Genomic DNA, 23,750 nt, shown 5'->3' with positions numbered 1-23,750 from the left:
CCCAAGAATTGTGTCACACAACCAAAGCCAGACACCCACAACACAGAACGTGATTAGACTCCATACTCCTACATACATGTTCCACCCCAAGTGTGTACCCACAACAAGCAGTGCCTGGGAAGAGTCCAGCCAGTCTGGCAGGAGGCAGCCCCAGAGTCGCATATGGTTCTTCCACCCAAAAGCGATACAGGGGAAGGGAACAGAACCAGGGCTTCTCATGACTTTGAGATACAAGGGGGAAAAGCAAAGGAAAACAAGAGGCCACCAGTGTCCATCTTGCCTTTGTGTGGGTATTTCTTTAGAAAAATGTCAGCTAAATTTGTTTAACGAGTCAAAAATAAATAGCAATAGAATTTTGGGAAAGGCCAATGTAAATTGGGGGGCTCATAGGGATGGGTTGAAATGAGTCTGGCTATGAGCCATTGCCTTAAGCAGGCTTGTGGGGTGAAGTGTCAGTCAGATGCCAGGATTTTGTTCAACCAAAGTAATCTTGCGGGATACCCACAGCATTCCCCTGGGAATATCGCAAGAGGAGAACAGAGAAAAGTGTGCCACAGCATCAGTGGGGGATAGTGGATACCAGGAGAGGGTCAGGAGGGATGGACTCATTAAGTGGCAGGTGGAGAGAACTGAAACAGAGGAGGACTGAACATTCAGAGGGGCAGTTTTATGCAGCAATACATGGGGGTTGGCAATGATCATGGTTAGATTTCTGTGGGAAATTAATGGGGCACACTATCATACAAATGAAAGAAGGAGAACATGGGGGGGAATTGGACAGTTGACTATGGACATTTAGCCTAATTGTGGCAGCCAGCACAGTGGCCAAAGACCAGTTGGCTTATTTTATATTGAGGGGGATATCTCTTATGGCCAGTGAGTCATGGTATTTTATTTTAATTGTAATAGGTAACATCTGCTTTCCTGGCCACCTTTTCTATTGTGGGAGGACCCACTTCCTGTTATCTGCTTCAAAGACTTCCTCGCCCGCAGAGCGGACTGCGGTGTGAATTGCGGTGTAAATTGCAGTCGGTGGCAGTCTGTGGTATCTGCGGTGCTGGTTGCGCTGCTGAGTAGCTGTCTTGGCAATTCATGGCCGCGTCGGCAGCTCGAGGCAGGGGCTCCAGCAACCCGCGGCTCTGCCCCTCCCCTGTAAGCCCGTCTCCTGAAACAGAAGGCCGTCGACTGAGGAGTGCTAAAAAGCAAATGGACAAATTCACATCCCGTGGCCCCGACAGGGAGATAGGGCTCCTGGAAGACAGTGAAGCGGGTTCTACTCAAGCTCGAGTTGAAGTGGCCGACGCAGAGGACGATGTATCCGGCCCCCGTCCCATCTCCTCCTCCTCCGCCCTGCTTGGGAATCCTCTGCAGCAGGTGGCAATCCCGGGAGCGCCTCTTGGAAGAGATGCTCGCCCGGTGGATTCAGGTAAGGAGGCGGGTCTGGGGCGGAGTGGGCAGTGGCGGGGCCAGACCCCGGCTTGGTGTCGCCTCTCTCACACCCTTCCTCGGACGCCTGCTTGGGAGATGCAGTGCCTCCTGTTTTCCTGCCCCCGGACTCCGCTGCTCCCGGGAAAGAACGGATTGCTCCCTCCCAACCAAACGTGTCTTGTCTGCCACCACAAAATCAGACTACTGTTTATATTCTGCAGCACCCCTGCACGTCCTTGGCTGGGGTGGGAGAGCCCTAGGACGGGTCATCACCAACCGCGGCTTTGTTAAGGCCCTCTGACGAGTTGGCAACCCTTGGAGACTCACCCTCTAACTGTTCATTTGATGAGTCTGACCCCCATTGCCAACCGAAAGCCCATTATACCTCCAAGAACCAGAGTTTACAGAAAATAAAGACTGGCCCGGCTCGAAGAAAGCGATGCGCTCATCTTTGCCAAAAAAGTGGGCATGAAGGCACCGCAAAGTGTTCACCTAAACCATTCAAATCCATCCCCTAGCCCCAAGAAGGCCACTATGAAAGGGGTAACAAAAATAGTGCTGCAAGCTCACCTGTAAAAAATGTCTTTGAGAAATTTCGAAAATGGAAAGACATTGGGCCTCATTACAACCCAGGCGGTATGTTCCCTTCTTTACCATGGTGCAAACTCTGTTTACACCATGGTGGATGGCGGATTTACCGCCCCATTCCAAGGTGAGTGGGGCGGTAAATCCCCATTCCCCATTTACCCTTCCCCATTCCCATTTTTGCCCCATAGGGCATAATGGGAGTGGGGAAGGCGCTAATTACGGCACCGTAAATTACGGTGCCGTAATTAGCACCAAGGCGGGTTAGCGCCTTGCATTTTAACGCCTGCTCAAAGCAGGCGTTAAAATGGTAATCAGGCGTTAAGGGTTAACGGCGCCGACGGCGCCGTTAAACCCTTAACGCCTGGGTTGTAATAAGGCCCATTGTGTCTGAAGAACTCTCGGATGCTGTAATTTTGACAGTGGTTACTGACCTGGTACCCCCTCAAAAGTGTCCACTGACCAGCAACATTCAAGGGTGGGCCCAATGACGGGCCCGGTGGGAGGCCATAAGATCTCGTCCCAGTTCTCCCCCTCTGTCAGATGGCACTTTGGGTCCCCACGTCTCCCCGCCCCCCCACGGCCACCCGAGTTCCTACTGCGGAAGGGGGAGGTGGGTGGGCCAAAGGTTCCAGCAGGGCACTTGCTCCGGCCCGTGGAAGTTGATATCGTTGGCTTCCAGTCAGCGCAACCTCTCACATCAGTGTCCCCCGCCTTACCAGAAAACTTGGCTCTTCCACTTTCATCTACCTCTGCCAGCCACAGTTTGAATGCATTGGCCTCCATTCCAAAGAGGGTGGATCCCTCCTCTATGTGTCCAGTGAGTGCGAGGGGAGAAGCCCAGTTCGCTGTGAGCTCGGGAGCTGACCTTCCCCGGGAAGTCTCACTTCTGGTCTCAGCTCCCCGCTCACCACCGCTGGTTGGCGTAAACTGTCCTCTTCAGTTGGAACCTATAGTGGGCCTAAGATCTATTTTGGCCCCGGACCATTTTAGAGGCCCGAACACCCAGCACAGCCCTCTTAGAAACCAACGATTAAGTGAACTACCTGCAAATACTCCTAAAGACTCTCCGGGGAAGAAGCCTGACCTGATGACGATCATGTCAGCAGTCACGATCGCTCTTGCCCCGTTTTAAAAACTGTACGAGTCTATCAATGCTACGCTGAAAGATCACACATCAATCTCTGCCATGATGAACAGTCGTCTGATCTTTCTCGAAGGTTATATCAATGCATTGAACAACCGAGCTGATAAGGGGCTGTGAGGCCTGAGTGATCCAGTAAAAGCCCCCTTCCATCCCGCCCCTGCAGCAGTTGCATCTTCTCTGCCCGCAAGTTCAACAACAACAGCTGACACTAGCTCCCAGACTCCCCTGTCATGGATGAGTGGGAAACTGAAGGTAGTAACTGAAATAGCAAGCAAGACTATAAACAAAAAGAGAAAGCCCTTGGGTCAGAGCTCAAATGGCTCGATTAACAACGAGGTGATTGTGATCCAGCCTGATTTGGACGATCAAAGCAAAATTGTTCAGTCGGCAAAGGCCTCTTCAGACAAAAACCTTTGTCAAATTTCAGGCTGATAGCAAAAAACCTGCAAACAGGCTTGCAGCAACCACCCCGAGCAGCGGCCTCATTAAACAATGAGGGAGAAACTTCTATTTGGCTTCTGAACCAAGCTCTTGCTGGCACTGTGACTATTAAATCAAGCACATTAAAAGACTGGCCAACAAATCGAAAGTTTACAGGAGAAGAAACTACTTCATGCCCTCCATCTTCAAATTCGCCGACGGAGCCCGACATCGACAATGAATTAATGAACCTAAGAGTCTATCCAGTCTCAGAAGTGCAGGATGACTCCCCCTCTTTAAGTACTCCTGAAGGAAATTAATCACAATTTCAGACCCTTGAAAATCGGTACAAGAAGCTCATAGACAAACCCACTTGGGGTCCAGTGGAAGAGAGGAGCTCCCCGCATGAACACACATGCTGCAATACTCAAGCCAGCATAGATGGTACATCGTGACCAGTTGTGATAAGCAATAGAGGAGAGGAAGCAACAATGCGCTCCCCGTCTCCTGCGCCTAAACCCAGTAAGACCAGCTGGGTACTTGCTACCAGAGACCGCCGGCACCAGGAACCGAAGAGGGACACCAAAGACTCTGCAGACTACCACTCAAAAAAAGCTACTCCGCGACGGCGAAGACGCAACTCAAAACCAAGATCTCGGAAATCATCCTTACGAGCAAAGCTGGATCGCACATTCAAGATAGAACAACTTCTGGATAACAAAAAATATATAATTCTCAATTGCGGCTTTGTGCTCAATCTCTTCAAATGCATTCCATCTTTGAGCCGTCTGAGCTCAGACGACATTGCGTTGGTTAAACCGATCCATGAAGGCAAACAAGCTACCGCTTATCTTTACGTCTCTTTCATCTTGGTAAGAAATATGATTGCGGACGCTGCTGTACACCTTTTGAAATTAGGATAGGACCTCTTCGAACTTGCTGCAAAGGGTCTATCTCTGCTTAAAACGAAGTGCACAGATGTTGTCAGGCCTTCTAACGCCAGCAGTGTGGTTCATTACGCGCCTGTTTCCTCAAAAACCTCCTCAAGGACATCCCAGGAGTACCTATCCAAGGATAACAACCTGAAAGAAGCAAGAGCTAACTCTTTTAGTGATCCGAGAACTAGCGACCACCTCAGTTCATGCTCTACAAAATCAACTCATCTTGAGGCATCGGAAAAGTTGGCGAGCAACGCCAATTACAAAGATTCCTTGGATATAGGCCGCTTTCCAAAGGGTTCCCTCTGTTTGATTCAGCAAATGATTTCACAAGTTCCAATTCCCGACAGAACCGCATCTCAAGAAAAAACAAAGCAGGCTCCTCTTGCACAACTCTGGTCTTGGATTCCCAAAGCCTTAATAAACACCAGGAAGCAATAGCAATGCGTCAGGCTCCCCCTAGACGGCCGAACATCCCGATCAACCACAGTGAAAGAGGAGCTGGTTTTGGGGTCCTGGAATACAAGGGGCTTTCTCCACTTGACCAAAGAGGGCGACTTAAATCTAGGATTTTTTTACATTCTCTGTATACAGGAATCCTGGATGATGAATAAACCAACAATGGACGGGTATGTCTTAGCCTTCGCCCGGCTAATAAAGGAGCCCTAACTGCGATTCATTCAGGCAGTGGGTTGCAACTGCAGGAAGCATTGTTGACATCTACCTACCTCCTCGTTACCTTACTACAATGGGATCAACCTACAGACCCACCCACGCCACCCTGGTCATCATTGGTGATTGTCATGAACGCTTATTGGAACCCTCTGATTATGGACGACAAATCTTTCCTCTTGACGGTTGAACAAGCCATCGACGCAGCCCTTGTGAAGTATCCTGCAGCAAGTGTGTTAATATGCAGCGAGTTCAACGCTATTTGCCGTCCACCAGACGACACAGGCTTCCAACTAAAGCCGGTATCCTATAGAGAAGTCAGAGGAAACAAGTTGAATGCTCTAATGTTATCAAGAGGTCTTCTTAATGCAGGCGATCTCTTCCCGAGGGCAATTCAAGCTCCTACCTGGTCGCAAGGGAACTCCTTTGCGGATCTCGACCAGATCTTCGTGAGCAGTTCTCTTTAAGTGGAAATCAACTAAGACTGAAAAGCTCTCCATGGTACATCAAGTGGAGTGTAACCAGCAAAGAAACCACCTTAAACTTTCCGCCAGATCTGTGATGATGATAACATCACAATATCTAAAGAGCTCGGCAGTAAAGCCAGCAAAGGATCCTCCTGGCGCCCCAGACTATCAGCCCCTTTTGGTTCCTTTTACATCTTCAGTAAACAAGACCTGCTCTATGCTCGGACCCCGTAACCATGTATACTGTAAGATTTTAGTGGACAAATGCCGAGAATTAAGGAAATTGAAGCGGTTAGCCTGTACACAGCCCTCACAAGCAAATTTTGACCTCCTCCGCAAAGCACAATCTACCTATAAATCCTGGGCCAAGCAACATCGTTTGACACTGTACCAGCAGGATGCGGAACAAATGCTAAAGCAAGTGTCCAGTCATAATCCCCGTGAATTCTGCACTATTGAGATCAGTTGCTGCACCAACGGAGGAATCCCCGTTAAATAACATCGGCGAGGAGACCTGGATACATTTTTTCAGTCAACTTTTTAAACCTCCCTCAACATCTCTTGTCACCAAGGAAAATATTGACACGGAACCATGGATAGACCTGAGTAACAAAGAGGACATTATTGAGGTTATACGCAGTCTCAAATCTTCCAGAGCTCCCGGCCCGGATGGCATTACAAATATCAACCTCAAAAAACATCCGGAGGAATGGGCGCAGCTGAATAGTGCGATCTTCAAGCGCTGTAAAGACACTAAGTCAATTCCATCTTCCTGGACCTCTTCCATTGTGGTTCCAGTATTTAAGAAGGGTAATAAAGAACAGCCTGGGAATTACTGCCCCATTGCACTCCTCGATGTAATCTGCAAGGTGTTCGGCCAAAAACGCTGACTGTGCGGATCCCTTTCACTCTGGATTCACTAAAAATATTGGGACCACTGCTAACATCATGTTTATGAGTGCACTGAAAAGTAAAATCTTTGATGGGGCGCCTCGAGTATTCGTGGCCTTCATTGACCTGGCTCAAGCATCTGACCAGGTCAATAGAGTGACCTTATGGAGGAAACTTCGAGAGTGGAATTGCCCAGGCAACATTCTACAGCCTATCCGCACCCTTCACAAGAAGACCAGGCTGCGAGTTAGGCTAAACCAAGCCGGTCTGCTTTCCAAGGAAATCCCATCAGGAAGAGGAGTCAAGCATGGATTCTCTCTAGCCCAGCCCTCTTCATAGCGTATATGGGCGACTTTAAGGTTACCGAAGCCACCATCCGATCATTTCTGCCCACAATGGGCTTTGAAAAAACAACACGTCTGCTGTATGCAGACGATATGATTTTGATGGACCTCACTCCCATTGGCCTCCAACGCCAGCTTGACAACCTGGCAATATTTAGACATGGGAACGATCTACAAATTAACATGGCAAAAACTAAGATTTTAGTCCTGGAAAAATACAAAAGAAGAAAAGAACATCTGAGCTGGTTTCTCGAAGGAGTAGCCCTAGAAAAGGTTCAACACTTCAAATATCTCGGAGTGACATTTGACTGCTCCAGAACTAATGTGGCACTCCAGGATTCCCTTTTGGCAAAAGTAAGAAAACTATCCGCCGAAACCTGTGCGCTAGATATGAAATATGGCCCCTTTCCCTGGTCCCGACAATAAGATTCTACCAAGAAAAGGTGGTGCCATCTCTGACATATGCCGCTGAGGCCATGCCACAGACGCCGGCGACGCTCTGAACTCGGCTGGAAGGATACTTTTGGCAATCCATTTTGGGTCTCCCAAAATGTACGTCCATGTTTGTGATCCGAAGAGAACTAGGTCTCCTCTCGCTGGCAGCGACCCCCCAAATCAACAGCATGATGCTATAAAGGAAAATTCTGCTGCCTAATTGTCCAACCATCTTAGGCATAATCAGGAAAGAAACAAGGCACGAGATGCACAATGCTGGAAAACTGGGAAACAGCATGTAGATCAAAGCTGAATGAAATTTCGGTATCAGAAGAGAAGTTAATACAGAACCCGATGAAAATAAAAAAGAAAATCGAGGAGCTCGACTGGATAAAGACCCTGGAGCGTGCCACTGAGTTTAAAACAACCAGCCATCTCCCCCTACAGCTGAACAAACTGAACTCCATTCTGAACTACCTGGTTAAATTCCCAAGTAAACCAATAAGAAATCTTTTCTTGAGGGCGCGATTAAATCTCCTTGAAACCAACGAGATTCTGGTGGTAAGAGGCCAATCCAGCTCCAATAACTGTCGCTTCTGTAACAAAGATGAGGAGATAGAAACAATCCGGCATCTGCTCTTGAACTGCCCGGAAACCAGTCAATTTGCGGAAAATGCCTGCTGCCACATTTGTCGGCATCTTACATCCAAGAGGAAGAGCTGTGGTGGAGCAGATTAAACAGTGGTGAAAGGACCGCCTGGACCATCACTACAGCACAGTCTTTGAAACAGATGCTAGGGTCACTCCTTCCATCACCTTGTCCTTAACTTCAGGGCCGGACTGGCTTCCGTTTTCCGAGTTTTCTGATTCTCTTGAGTTTCCCGAGTTTCTTGGATGTTTTTGATTGATTTTTTCGATTGAACTTTAAGTATCTTTCTTCCTTGTAAAAATCATTAATTTGATTAAAAAAAGTAAATAAAAAAAAATAGGTATCATCTGATTGACCTGGACACCGGCCATGGCTGTAGGTGATGGTCGGGGAAATCACATTATTTACCTGTTAGTGGGATAGAGACAAATAACATAATCCTAATTGGAGCCGAGTGGACAATATCAATCAAATTTATAAACACCTATTAAAGACTACATAAGTCACAATAAAAAGGATCAACCCCTAAAACTATTTAAACTTAAATGGTCAAAAGCAAAGTTGGAATATGGTGCACTTATAAGTGCTGAAGTACTTTCTATGACTGCTGTAATTTTAATTGGATATATTAATGATGGGACATCAACAAAAAAAGGCAGACTATGTTGATTAAACAACCTCCTGCTGTATTGTATAGCTATAGATTTCACTAAATGGTCAGAACTTGCCACCATCTCGATCAACCCCACTTTGAGCCTTATTAAGGTTGCTATGATGGGTTATCAATACATATTAGTTCAATTATCCATATCTTTAAACCTCTCTTCCACCTTCTTACCACTATTTTGTGTGAGAAGTCACATAATTTTTTGTATTTGCGTTGGCAAATTATATTATTATGGTTGTTTTCTCTAGACAAGTAAAGAATGCAGAAGTGGATGTATTTTGATATTATGGTCCTCGGGAAGGCATAGTTGAATATTGCTTTGTTTTGTTTACTTATATTGACATTATATTATGCATTCAAATAAGTAATAGAGCACAATTCATCTTCATAAATACTTACAATAAGAGCAGTGAGGTGACAACTTTTCCAATAACTCTTTATAAAAATAATCCCATAAAAAAACATTAAAACTATTCCTATCAATCAGTACCTTCAGGTTGCTGTTTCTTAAAATGTTGATCACCTCAACCAAGCTCTAAAAAGATACTTAGCTACTCAAGAGCTAAATGTCAAATCATACTGTTTTTTGAGTGCTGGTGGAGAGAGCAACTGCACTTCGCATGCTAATTGTGGACTACATATCCCAGCATGCCTGATGATGGCTGCAGGGCTGGGCCCTTTGAGCCTCCAGGCATAAAACACGGGGGAGCAGCACTAAAGCAACACACACATGCGCGAAGACATGGGCGTTGCGCGCAAAGCCCCTCACAGTCACATTTTCGGGCGGACGGGTGGCCGCATCCAAGTCAGCTGCAGAAGGTTCTGCAACGGACTCCAGCTCAACAAGATGGAGGATGATACCATTTTGAAAGCAGTGGGGCATATTGAGGACCCGCTGCTGTGGTCCTATAAATTGAGGCATCAGTGATCCTGTCCCCAGAAAATAATTAAAGTATCTGCAAAAGTAAGTGGTGGATTGGAATCTTCTAAGATCATTCGTTTTTTCTCAAAAAAAGAAGGGGTTTACAATCTTCAAAGACGTTGTAACTGAATCCGATCTGGCGTCGGAACTATCAGCCTCTCTTGGTTGTTTGGGTTCTAAGCTTATTGAACAAGTCTGCACTTCTCTCAGCCTGGATGGCATGGATGCCAGTGATGCTAATTGTGACTCGAACTCAAAGACAACTGGGATGATGGGCTCCCAGGGAAATTGTCTGGTTGATCAGTCAGTTAATAGGTCAGATGTATCAAGGGGTGGAAACAGTTCAAGAAATGTGGCTAGCATGTTGAATAATAAGATCCGATTAGCCAGACATTGGCAAATCTGAAGTGATTATAATTGACAACATTGATATGCATAACACTGCTGATGCAGTGGGGGAGGGGCTTAGTGATGCACCCCCTGATCCCCCAGCAATGGTTGTGAATTTCTGGATGTGTCGTGCAACGCTGTAGAAATGGCCACACATTTAGATTGTACTCATTTAGTGAAAACCAGAGTTTGCACCATTCCCATAGTGGACGTAGCCTTTCATCTGAGTCTATGTTCTCTACATTGGAAAATTGTTTAAACATTTTGTTAGAGAAATATGACAATATTGAGCGAAAAACCATGATACTAAACAAATGGGGAGAACATAAAGTGCTTAAAGAGGCATATACTGGCACGGATTAAATACATTAAAAATGTTAATGGATTGGAGGTGCTAAAGGGAGTTCTTTTTTCCCTAGGAGAGGTGGTAACAATAAAATGTACACTATGATGTGGGGTCAAAAAGGCATAAAGTGGTAAGAAAGGAAACGTCAGATGAATTGTGAGGGTATTCAATAAGTGAAAATGTACAATAGAAAGTTCAAGAAAGGTAAAAAAAGGAAATAAGAAACGTAACCCTACTATAGAGAAGGGCTGCGTGGCAGATGTGTCTGTTAGTGTAGTGGATCATCCATTGGATGAGTTGTTTAGAAGATCCCAAGTAGGTGGTGGTACATTGCACAGTGATATCAGGTCGTTTCTCGTACAAGACACTTTCAAAAAGGCTGATAAATTGGTGGTGGTAAAAATAACTGAAAGGAAATGGGTAATGTGGTGATGCAGGGCAAAGTTCTATTAGCAGGGCATAAAATAAGCAATTTGATAGCAATTTGTTATGCAATTCTGTAGGTTTGCTAATTAAATTGGCACTTGTGTAGCACAACTAGCTATTTAATACCCCTGTTCGATGGAAGCACAGCTCAACCTAATCCACACTTTACAAAAATAAATAAAGAATGTCCTTTCCTGGCCACATCATCTTAGCTTCAAAAAATATACACCATGATTCATGGAATTATTTGCACATAAAACGCACATTTGCACGCCAATCTTGCGGAAAATCCCCATATCTCAAACAGGGATTTTCGGTCAGAAAGGCGCGCAAATGTGCATTTTACACGCAAATAATTCCATGAATCAGGCTGATAATCTTAGCATACTGAATGACTATGGCTTGTGTTGGTTTACTTAAAAATGTTGCAACCTGCATGGAGGTACTTTTACCTTGACCAGCTCATCTTCTTACCTTTTTTCTTCACGGAAAGATTGTCAGATCCTAGGTTTAAACAGCTGTATGAAGGTAGCTTTCTGTACATCAATTAAACAATGACTTTCCCCCTATGCCTTCGTACAACGATATAGTTGAAGGCAATTCCAAATTGTCTGTTCTCATGTTGGTCCTTTACCTAGGTATTATGAAGTACAATCACAGCAAATTACACTATGGCTACTGTCAATTTTATGAGAGGTCGTGGGTACCTGGAATCCATGGGTTAAAAAGTAGGATGAAAGACCCAAGACTGTGCATGAAGATCTGGTTAGTAGCTCCATCAGTCACTTGAACACTCAGTGTGTATCGTCCGATGACTGCTGATACTGAGCTGGAGACAGTGAGGCTCAAGCCACCACAGTTGTCGTATTTCTGTTTGGCGTACCAAGAGTCATTGCTTAGTTTAGAGCTTGAGATTGGAATGATGGCCCTTGTTTTCTTAGAATCTGAAGGAGATGGACCTAAAAGGTAGAACCAAAAGAAAGTGGAATTGCCATAACCAAAGGGAACTCATGCAAGACACAGCAAGAACAATTTTAGAATCACTGATATTTGTTAAAAAGTTTTTTTTTTCACCTATCTGTTTAGCTAACATCCATGGAATATTAATACCTGTAGAGGTGCATCGACAACTAAGATGACCGGTCATGGAGTGCAGGACAGAAATGTGCATATAATACAGACAGTGCTTTATTTAAACAATGGCTGCAAAATTCATCATGTGTCAGCTTAGCACTGTGTGCCGGGCAGAGTTTTGGTTGTTGCTTCCTCTGTAGTACAAAAATGAGCCCCACAAACAGCTGGCTACACCATAGTAACCCTGTGACACTATTTCCTGTCACCTACCTCTACCAATGACTACTTGCACAACTCAGAAGGAATAGAATGGCTCTGTAGTACCACAAAGGGTTCTAGAGGGAGAGTTTTAGAGGGGGCTAACATGTTTACTTAAGTCTTTGGATTGCCCTTGGCGCAGGATCTGGGTGACTCAAGGAGCACTGCAGGCATTTACTGTGTCAGTAAATGTATGTAGTGCAGTCTTCCTACAGAGACCTACCGCCACCCCACCCCATCATCATGTGAATGTTGCATGGCACCTCGTTCATACACCTAGTGCAACAGTCAGTAAAGAAGCCACCAGTCAACACGCAAGAGAGTTAGTGTAAAAACAATATGCCAAAGATAGCAGGAGCTGTGTAAACTAAAACATATGAGCATGCTACTTGTGCTTTTAAAGTCAAACAGTGGCTGCTCCTTGAACAGAATATTATACAGTAGAGCATGCTGATTACCCGTTTCTGCAATTAGCAAAATGTTCTTGGTGTTCTTGGACCGTGCACCATCACTGAACTTTAGACAAATGCTGAACTCTTGTCCTCTTCTGACTATCAGCTCGCTGCTGTTGTAGGCATCCGTACGGTGGGCTTTCTTGTTTGTAGATAGTTGCAGGTCTGTTCTTTTCACTTGGAAATCTGTGGAAGGGAAATAGAATGAAACTGCGATAAAGATCAACTCTATCACTCGCCCGAGACTGAATTTTCAGTATCACTGCAGCCTTACAAGTATTGGACATTCCTGCCTCTTAAAGGAAAATATCCAGATATGTCCAAGGAGGCCAATGGGAAACAGGGATGTGTGTACTCACTGTACAGCTTCACATAAACACACATGAGGCCTGCTCCTCCAGATCCAAGAAGAGTACATTGTAAACTAGAAAGTGAATCATCGATTGGCATGGTTTTGCCCAATGAAATGATTTGATTATGTTTAATTTAAAATTAAAAAGCACACTCAACTACTCCTTTCTAAGGTGCTATTTTTAGTTACGCAAGTAGTGTTACACCAAAGAAGTTTTCAACATCTAAAGAAAACGTGAAGCAAGCTCTATTTCCTTTTTGTGAAGGCCAGAAAACCCTTGACAGTCAACCCTCAAAAGCTGTCCCAGGCCCGCGTGAAACCAAGAAGAACTTCACCACCACTGTGGAAGTTTCGTTGTAGATGGTACATTAGTTTCTGCCACCCTGATGATGATGATGGCTGGCAAGATTTGGTATGCAGGTAGTTGTTTCATATTGTTACTGAAGTGGGAGAATGGAAGACCAGGCTCCCGCCCTTCCCCCCTCGCGCTTGGCCTAGAGGATCACGGCCTAGACACCCGCCACGAGAGGAGTTTGCCTATCTACCAGACTACCAAATACCCTGGTGTCAAAACTACCCAAATCCTTCCTCCCTTCCTCCTCACCTTTGCCTTCGTGGGCGTCTTCCTGTAGAGTAGCCCTTCTTCTCCTGCGTGTTTCCTTAGGCTCTTTAGTCTTCTTTTTCTCGTGTAAATAAGGTCGGTCTCCACTGGAAGCCACGCTGTTGGGGAGAGAATCCCCCAGAGAGCGAGGCTCCGCAGGGAGACCGTCCTCCAACAGGGAAAAAAGCCTCCCGGCAAAAACCCTGTGCTGAATTGCTGGATTTCTGGATTGCCGGCTTGCTGGTTTGCGGGATTGCTGGATTGCGGGATTTGGAAGGAGACCTACTTCCCTCTTTGTGTAGTGCCTGGGTTCCGGACGAGAAGCCTCGAAGAATCAGACGCACTCCTTTGCCGACAACGAGGTAGCAGCCGGGGGATATAACCAACGGAATAGTCAGGGGAGGCAAGAAGGTAAGAAGCGAGGAAGCTGGAGCTGAAGAGGAAGTTCCGATACACGGGGTGTACGGACGAAGGAGAGCGGAACAGGAGAAAAACAGGTAAGAACAAGGTAGTTGAAAGTAATGAAGACAGAGCAGCAACCGAAGGGACGGTCGCGGGAGAGAAAGTCAGAAGCAAATAACGCGGAGCGTTAGCTCACAGAATGAAAATACACTAGCGTTGGCAGCACGGAGAAAGAACCGAAGGTGCAACGCGAAGAACGCCAGCACCGTCTCCAGTATAAGGAGTGGGCGGCCATCTTGAAAAGCACTAGACCGCGCACTGCGGAACGTTGCAAGAACGTAACGACCCATTCAATGGCGTCTCCATGAATGCCACAATTTCCATTGGGGAAGCATGACAGTATGCCTCCTTCTCACCGGGGGGCCTCCCGGTTTCCCTGGGTGGAGACGATGAAACTTCCGAACTAGCATGGGAGCATGTATATGATGGTGGGGTTCCCAAGTGCGTTCTTCAATAGAGTAACCCTTCCAATGGACCAAGTATTGGAGCTCTCCCTTGAAGTAACGGGAATCCACTAGATAAGAGACCTCATACTCCTCAGGTTCACTGGGCTTGTTATATGTGAGTCGGGTGGTTCTTCTTCGGTAAGGATCTGGACGGTATTCCTTGAGCAATGAGGAATGGAACACCGGATGAACTCGACGTAGTTGAGTGGGAAGTTCTAACTGGAAAGCCACTGGGTTGATCCTTTTCTTGATCTTGTAGGGTCCGATATATTTTGGCGCGAATTTCCCAGAGTGAACCCACCGGGGTAGAAACTTTGTAGCCAACCATACCTTGGACCCTTCTCTCCAGGGTGGATTAGGAAGTCTTTTCTTGTCAGCCCATCTCTTGTACTCCTTGCGGCTAGCCGATAATGTATTACCGGCGAGCTGATGGGTTTCCTTAAGTGATTGAACTAAAAATTCAATAGAGGGCAATCTTGAAGGTTCAGGTAGTCCTACCGACATATGGCGAGGGTGATATCCATATGTACAAAAAAACGGACTCATTCTGATGGCCGTGTGGCGGGTATTATTGTATGCAAATTCTGCAGATGGGAGATAGAGATTCCAATCTTCCTGTCGCTGGCTACAGAAACAACGTAGGTACTGTTCCATAGTTTGATTCAATCGCTCAGTCTGTCCATTGCTCTGGGGGTGAAAGCCGGATGAAAGGGCCCTCTGAATACCCAACTGTTTACATAACGAGGTCCAGAAAAGCGAGGTAAACTGGGAGCCCCTGTCGGACACCACTGTCTGAGGAAGGCCATGAAGTTTTACAATGTCTCTAAAAAAGACTCTGGCTGTTTCCGGAGCCGAAGGTATTCCTTTTAAGGATGTGAAATGAGCCAATTTGCTGAGAGAATCCACCGTAACCATGATGGCAGTCTTCCCTTGGGAGGACGGAAGATCGACCACAAAATCGATCGAAATATGAGTCCACGGTTGAGATGGTATTGGTTCTTGTTGAAGTAGACCAAGCGGGCGAGACGTTTGGTGTTTACTGATGGCGCAAATAGGGCAAGTAGCGACATACGTCTTGACATCGCTATTGCAATTGGGCCACCAGAAATATCGCGAAACCAGATCCTGGGTAGCTTTCTGGCCCTTGTGTCCTGCCAATGGAGTGTCATGACACCAGGACAAAACAAGAGTCTGCAGTTCCTTGTCGGGAAGATATAAGGCTTGTTTTCTGAAGTATAATCCAGATCTTTCTTGTAACTGCGCTCCTAATGCCTGGGAAGGTTTATTGTGGGTGAGACTGTCTCTGGTAGCATTGAGAAAGGTATTGGCAATGATCCGAAAAGAATTGTTCGACAGTATTCTTTCAGATCTCCTCGTTGATTCAACCTCCATACCTTGGCTTCGGGATAAAGCATCAGCCAGAACGTTTTCTTTTCCCGGGATGTAAGAAATAGTGAAATCGAATTGGGAGAAAAAATATGCCCATCTGGCATGCCTAGCATTTCTGCATTCCATTTGTTGGAGTATCTTCAGGTTTCTGTGGTCTGTACGAACAGTAAATTGATGAACAGCTCCTTGTAACAGGTGCCGCCACTCTTCACAGGCTAATTTGATAGCCAACAGTTCCCGTTCTATCACTGAGTAGTTCCGTTCACTGGGGGTAAGAGTGCGTGATAGATAAGCCACTGGATGTTCTTTGTCGTCTGTATGCCTTTGTAGCAGTACTGCACCTATCGCTCCGTCAGAAGCGTCAGCCTCTATTATGAAAGGATGTGCTTGGTTCGGTTGTATTAATATGGGAGCAGACGTAAAGGCTTGCTTCAATGACAAGAATGCCTGATCAGCTCCGGGAGACCAGTTGAATGCCACTCCCTTCTTCAGTAGGGCTGTGATAGGAAGTACCATGTTGGAAAATCTCGAAATGAATTGCCTGTAAAAGTTGGCTAACCCCAAGAACCGCTGAATGTCCTTGACGTTCTTGGGTGTAGGCCATTGTAAGATGGCTTTTATCTTCCCGGGATCCATACGTATTCCTTCCTTAGTCAAGATAAAGCCAAGATAGGACACTGAAGAGGAGTCAAAAATACACTTCTCTGGTTTCACAAATAATTGGTTCTGCAGGAGTCTTTGAAGCACCTCCCTTACATGATGGTGATGTTCTTTGGGCGAGTTCGAATACACCAATATGTCATCCAAGTATACCACTACAGTGGAGAAGAGAAGATCCGAAAATAACTTGTCAATAAAACGCTGAAAAATGGCAGGAGCGTTTACTAACCCAAAAGGCATTACCTTATACTCAAAATGACCTAAGGGTGTCCGAAAAGCGGTCTTCCACTCGTCACCAGCCCGGATCCTGAGTAAATGGTACGCTCCCCTCAGGTCCAGCTTTGTAAAAATGGTGGCTCCTTGTACTGCCTGTAAGACCTCCTTAATAAGAGGCATCGGATACCGGTCTTTGATTGTTACGTGGTTAAGACCACGATAGTCAATGCACGGTCTAAGTTCGGAGGTTCCTTTTTTGGAGATGAAAAACAATGAAGCTCCAGCTGGGGATTTCGATTCCTGAATGAGTCCATTATGAAGGTTACTGTCTAAGTATTCTTTGAGAGCCTGACGTTCCGGCAAAGATAGAGGAAACATCCGCCCAAAAGGGATTTGTGCTCCTGGTACAGTCTCAATGGCACAATCTCCATTTCTGTGAGGAGGAAGGAGATGTGGCTGATGATCTAGAAACACTTCCCTGAACTCCAAGTAATGAGACGGAATCGGGTGAATAGAGGCTGCTGACAAGGACTGTGCAGAATCTAATCGAGGCGGAGAAATAAGTCCTTGAAAACAGCTCTCGGCACAGAAAGAGGACTTGAAATGAATGGTATTGGCTGTCCAGTTGATGGTAGGATTATGGCGGCGTAACCAAGGGATCCCCAGAATGATGGGGAAATGAGCTGCACGAATGAGGTCAAACACCATCATCTCCTGGTGTTGAAATATCTTGATGCTGACTGGCTCTGTTTCAAACTGGATGGGCCCGGAGGATAAGGGAAGGCCATCTACACCTTCCACGGGTACTGGCTGTAATTTTTTGCGAAGGGGTAGCCCGTTCTTCTCTGCCCATTGTATATCAACAAAATTTCCAGCGGCACCGCAATCCAACATTGCAATTACTTCCCATGGTTCTGAATGTCTGCTTGTGAGTTGAACGGGAAAAACCATCAGACGAGTATCGTCATTGGAAGGCGCCGGTAAGTGATTTACGCAGGGAGTCGATCTTCTTTCCCCGGACCTTCCCCTGTTCAGGTTCGGGGGGGAGCGTTTCCCTGTCGTCGAGGAGGTACTTCTGGACAGTTGCGTAAGAGATGTCTTTGAGAACCGCAATACATACAGAGACCTAGGTCTCTTCTCCTCCTTCTTTCATCCGAGGTTAACGGACCTCGTGTGGTCCCTATTTGCATAGGTTCCTCTCCCTGAGGGGAACCTGCATGTCTATCCTGGGAAGGTGGATGGAATATAGGCATCCGTGTTGCTGGATTTCTTCTGCGTTCTTGCCTCCTTTCGCCTATCCGGAATTCGATTTGGAGAGCCAGAGTCACTAGATCCTGAAAAGAAGGTGGTCTTCCGGTTCTGGCTATTTCGTCCTTGATCTCGTCATTTAAACCTCGGCGAAACAAGGTTTGTTTGGCAGAATCAGGCCAATCAGAGTTTACGGCGAGTCTCGTGAAGGACGAGACGTATGTTTGCACATCCAGACTACCCTGTTTGAGATCCATTATTTGTTCATAGGATGAGAACTGAACCTCAGGTCGTTCAAATCGTGTCTTGAACAATTGTGTAAATGCTGCGTAGTCATTAATAGCAGGGTCAGACTGGGTTATAAGAGGGGTTGCCCAAGCTAAGGCATTCCCAGCTAGATTTGAAACAAGAAATCCCACTTTTGCTCTGTCGGAGTCAAAAGCTCTTGGGCGGAAGGCAAAATAGATCATGCAAGAGTCTAGAAATTCCCTTAGGGATCTTGGATTTCCATCGTAATTACCAAAAGGTAGAGGGAGAGGAGGCAGATCTCTCCTATGATCATCACGAGTATTAACTTGCTGACGTAAGATCTGGTTTTCGTTCTTAAGTGTCTGTACTTCTGCAGTCAAACTTTGTATAGCCCCTACTAGCTCTTGATATTGTTCAAGCGAAGCCATTGATACTTCCTGGCGTTGCACGCTGTCAAAACTACCCAAATCCTTCCTCCCTTCCTCCTCACCTTTGCCTTCGTGGGCGTCTTCCTGTAGAGTAGCCCTTCTTCTCCTGCGTGTTTCCTTAGGCTCTTTAGTCTTCTTTTTCTCGTGTAAATAAGGTCGGTCTCCACTGGAAGCCACGCTGTTGGGGAGAGAATCCCCCAGAGAGCGAGGCTCCGCAGGGAGACCGTCCTCCAACAGGGAAAAAAGCCTCCCGGCAAAAACCCTGTGCTGAATTGCTGGATTTCTGGATTGCCGGCTTGCTGGTTTGCGGGATTGCTGGATTGCGGGATTTGGAAGGAGACCTACTTCCCTCTTTGTGTAGTGCCTGGGTTCCGGACGAGAAGCCTCGAGGAATCAGACGCACTCCTTTGCCGACAACGAGGTAGCAGCCGGGGGATATAACCAACGGAATAGTCAGGGGAGGCAAGAAGGTAAGAAGCGAGGAAGCTGGAGCTGAAGAGGAAGTTCCGATACACGGGGTGTACGGACGAAGGAGAGCGGAACAGGAGAAAAACAGGTAAGAACAAGGTATTTGAAAGTAATGAAGACAGAGCAGCAACCGAAGGGACGGTCGCGGGAGAGAAAGTCAGAAGCAAATAACGCGGAGCGTTAGCTCACAGAATGAAAATACACTAGCGTTGGCAGCACGGAGAAAGAACCGAAGGTGCAACGCGAAGAACGCCAGCACCGTCTCCAGTATAAGGAGTGGGCGGCCATCTTGAAAAGCACTAGACCGCGCACTGCGGAACGTTGCAAGAACGTAACGACCCATTCAATGGCGTCTCCATGAATGCCACAATTTCCATTGGGGAAGCATGACACCTGGTACAGGAACATACGGATGTGCCCATCTACCTGCCCAGCAGCCCGCCCTCTCCATGCCGACACCTGCGGCACGGATCAACTCGACTAAACCTACACGTCGTTAGAGATGCCATGACGACCTAGCCAACGGTCAGCACACCTGTGCAAATATACACACCGGACACTCCCACACCAATGCACACGAAGAATATACTCAGTGCTATGACGTAGGCGACAGACATACTCACGGACGTGCATCTTTATTATTTTCCACATAGGCTCTCAAAATGCAGAAACGCAAGACGCATCATGAACTTATCTAAAAAGGCTTGCTCACGCTTCTTCTAAGAGCCATGTACCATAATGAAGAATATAACGGGGACACGATACTGAGGATAAGGCAATATGATACCGTAACCTAAAGCGCTCTGCATCAGACGGTTCCATCTATGCACCAGGCCCAAGTAGGCCGCAAACAAAAGCTTCCATGAACATTGAATGAGCAAGAACTGGGTTGCTGACCCTGCAAAATGAGCCCGGCGAAAGCACACCGCCAAGGGCACGATGTTGCAATCTCGCACGCTGCAAGCCAACGCCAAGGTCGCACCTGCAAGATAAACCAGGCACACAGTAGGAAGAACAATATTAATTATGTTGAATTTTGCTTCAAACACGGTCCCACCTCACGTGACAAAGCCAAACCTGACAAGATGCCAAGCCAAGGAGGAAGGAGACGCCTGAATCCCACGTTTGAAGACACAGGCAGATACAATTAAAAGACTCATTGGACATCTGCAGCAGTGGGAGTAGTCGACCTCCCAACATATGAATAAATCCTCACATTGTTTACACCTACCCATATTAAAACATTGTTGCAAATTACAGGTGCACCGCGAGCTGGGAACAGCGATAGTCCCAGACTGGGAGGCTCGCGAGCGGACCAATCAGAACATGGGGCTCTTATCACTGATGCCATTAACATTGACCAATCCTCAGAGGTCTTCATGTAACAATTTTCATGTATCAAATTGAAGGGACAGCCCAGGAATACCACCTGACTAACCCTCAGCCACTAACACCGTTCTCTATATGTGCGCTATACTAACCCTACCACTCGAGTAACCAATCCAGAGTGGAAATAGGTTTTTTACTAAACTTTGTAAGATGACGCAAGTAGCGCGTCATACTAAGGTAAAAAGGGCCTGCGAGCCCCACGATTGTGTGTGTGTCAGGACGGAAGCGTACGCTCCTTGACCCATCCCTGCCGTTTTGTCTAATAAACAGCAGAGTCACCTTGCTTCTTGCGTGTGTCTCATACCCTATCTCTTTTGGGATATACGGGAGGAGTTGGGGCCTCCCTGCCCGGAGGTCTGCGGACGGCCCGGCCGACCCCGGCAGAATTTCCCCCCCGACAAGTTGGAGGCACTGCTGAGATCTGTTTAAGATCTGCTTTTTTATTTTTACTTTTTTCCAGGTACTACTGTTGCGAGGAGGCCCGGCGGCGCGGCCCCCTCTGCCGTTGCCCCCTTCTGAGGACTACAGGACCATCGCGGAACTGCGAGAAGACCGGACAGCGCAATCCGGATATTGGCCTTCGGGAGCCGGTTGAGAAGTATCCCGCCCGCGGTTGGCGAGTGTCCAGACGTGGTCCAGACGAGGGGAGGTGGCGAGCCGCTTGGAGGGGTGCACGGAGTCGAGCGGCCCCGCATCAAGAGAACTTGGTGAGCATGCCACGCACAACAAGCAATGTGAAATTGTGAGGGAGGGGGGAGGAATTAAAATACGGGAGGTGGGAGGTGTTGCACAGGTGCGCGACGAAGGTTTTGACAATTTAGTGTTGGCAATGACATGAATGGTAGCCGAACGAGTGCGAGAGCAGTCGGCTACGTTACGCGAGAGAGGGGGGCGGAGCACGAAAACATCACGTGCGGCCACTCGTAGACACTGATTGGCCTAGGTCGCGACTACGTGTAAGGGTGCGTGTGTGTGTGGTTTCCTAAGATTTGGCATTTATTGATCAATGAGTAGATGAGGATCCCTATTGTTCGAGCAAGAAACTCGATAGGTAGATGACGTTTCCCTGTAGGCGGTAGCTAGTCAGTTGCCCAATACGGAAGATAATTGGCTGGTTAAGCCCTCCTGTCGAGGGGCGTATCACACGCGAGGCGACGCAGCGTGCGCAGTCCGATTATATTATTGATTACCTTGTTCCAGGAGTGACAGGAAGACAGCTGTGAGTTTAACGGGGGTAGATTGCAAGTGTATTTTGAACTTAAAGAATATATGAAAAACTTACCAGTAGCTCGAAGAGATCGGTGACGTCACCAATAGGGCTTTCATAGGATATCCCGAGCACAAGGCATCTTTCCTTCTGAGAGTGGTGGGGAAGAGAACTGTGGTAAGGGAGTGGGAATGGAGATAAACGGTCATGAATTGATCAAGGAAAGGCGAAACGGGGGATGTGGCGGCGCACTGAGAATGCCGGCCACGGCAAGTGTAGAAGAAGGAGGAGGAGCAAGTGAAAATAGGATGACTGTATAAGAACATCACAAGGGGTACGCAGCCGCAGGGGGCTACGTGTGCCTCGGCCGCAGGGGGCCGTAAGGGCGTTGTGTAAAGGAAGAAAGAAAGAAGAAAATATATAAATGTAAATACTATATTTTAATAATTTTTCTTAGCGGACTATCGCAAGTCCCCAAACTTATGGGGCCAGGTAACGATATAAGGCTGTATATTGTAAACTGCTAGTGAGATAACCGCTACCAAATAGGGGAAGGGTAACAAGTGGAGCGCTACTATGTCATACGGGACCGGATCGGGAGGGTGGGGGATGTAAGGATATTTGGCGTGTTACAGCACAGAGTACAGCACTACTGCACAGGTAGCAATTTTTGATGCAGCACCAAATGCCTATGGTGCATTGCTATATGTGTTACCAGATTAACAAGAAAAGACAGGCTATTCAGTCAAAAACGATTTTAACATATAAGATGCAAATCTATTTTTACAGTTAAAAGCACACGTGCACATTCAAAAATGCACACTATTTTTCACCTGAAATGCCTATGGTGCGAGAGACACATTTGAAAATAATAACTAACATTACTTATAACTAACCTGACTAATGAAACATAATCCACTAATAAAAATGTGTCTCCACTGCAGAATTAGGCCTATTCTGAAAGTGAACTTTTAAACGCACATCCATTTTTTTTTTCTTCTCTGCTGCCCTGTCCACATAATTACAGGAAGCAAAAGAGCTCGAAAGAACAGGAAATCAGTTGGTTACAAAGTATTACTATAAAAAAGAGCCATTGTGTAGAGAAGGAGGAGATAGCATGATTGATACTGATTGGAGCAGCGTCATAGCAAGTATCATGCTAGAGGGAGTGATCAGAGTTTTGCTGGGGGGAGTTGGAGGAGAGAGAAGGACAGTCAAGATTTGGCAGAGCTGGGAGAAAGACCTTTTGATGGTTGGAGCATTCCTATCTGCAAAAGCTGAGAATTCCAGACAATGACCCCGGTTTGAGAAGGCAGGCGTTCCTTTTTACTGGGGTTAATCTTCAAGGGAGCCACATTCAGAAAGAGAACAGCCAAAGAAAACTCTGAACAGATAAGGTAATTACATAAGTGTGGGAGCTGAGTGTGTACGAGACGATAATGTTCAGTCAGAGTAGGAAAGGAGATTCCGGTGCCTTAATCACACGTTAATGTTGCAAATGGTGTTCTGTTCTCCGCCAAGTTTTTTTTTCAGAGTATTACAGACAATGCTGTTAATGTGCTGTTTTATTTCTTTCTTTCTGTAAAGAGTGAGATCGTGTTTAAATGCAACTTTTATAATACAGAAAAATACTTGAAAGCAGACAGGTGGTGTGTCTTCTATTTACCAATACAGTGCTGATGATGAGGGGAGATTTTTAAACAATACAATTGTCATTTTAAGAGAGATGTGTGCATGACATATTCAGTATGGAGAGTTGAGAGTGATTGTTTGTAGCATAGCTCGTTGGAGGTACATGAGCCAATGGGAAGAGAGACTCTCTGAACATAGTTCCCTACCGTATATAAGGTAGTGGAAATTACCACAAAATTACCACATATAGCTCTCTGTCGTAAATAAGTCAGTGAGATCACCCATGGTGGCACACTAACACTAACACTGAAAATGTGGTATTCCTAAAATGTAGGTCTGAGGTCTCTCTAGTGATTACACGAAAAATCTAAGCAAAGACCTGGTTGGAGTTTGAAAAAGAAATTAGGCGTCATTTTTCTCCTTTTCAGTCATTGCAGGAGGCAAAGAAAGTCGCGTACACAATTACTGCTGGACCTAATATATCCCCTCGCC

At 46.4% G+C, this 23,750-nt stretch overlaps 1 protein-coding gene across 1 annotated transcript in view; it reads right to left on the bottom strand.

The window, feature by feature from the left end:
* LOC138580592 (protein-glutamine gamma-glutamyltransferase 6-like) overlaps positions 1–23,750 on the bottom strand; it is a 230,065-nt gene that overhangs the window by 117,139 nt on the left and 89,176 nt on the right. Inside the window, exons 2-3 of the mRNA XM_069651255.1 lie at positions 12,518–12,697; positions 11,435–11,686 (exon numbers count right to left, since the gene is read on the bottom strand). Of these exons, the coding sequence (XP_069507356.1) occupies positions 11,435–11,686; positions 12,518–12,697 (432 nt within the window). The remainder of the gene's footprint in view (positions 1–11,434; positions 11,687–12,517; positions 12,698–23,750) is intronic.

This window comes from Ambystoma mexicanum, chromosome 3p, assembly GCF_040938575.1.
Source record: "Ambystoma mexicanum isolate Mex_15411 chromosome 3p, UKY_AmexF1_1, whole genome shotgun sequence".
In the NCBI taxonomy this organism is placed as follows: domain Eukaryota; kingdom Metazoa; phylum Chordata; class Amphibia; order Caudata; family Ambystomatidae; genus Ambystoma; species Ambystoma mexicanum.
Note: the sequence above shows the minus strand (reverse complement) of the source record. Positions and strands in the feature narration are given on the sequence as shown.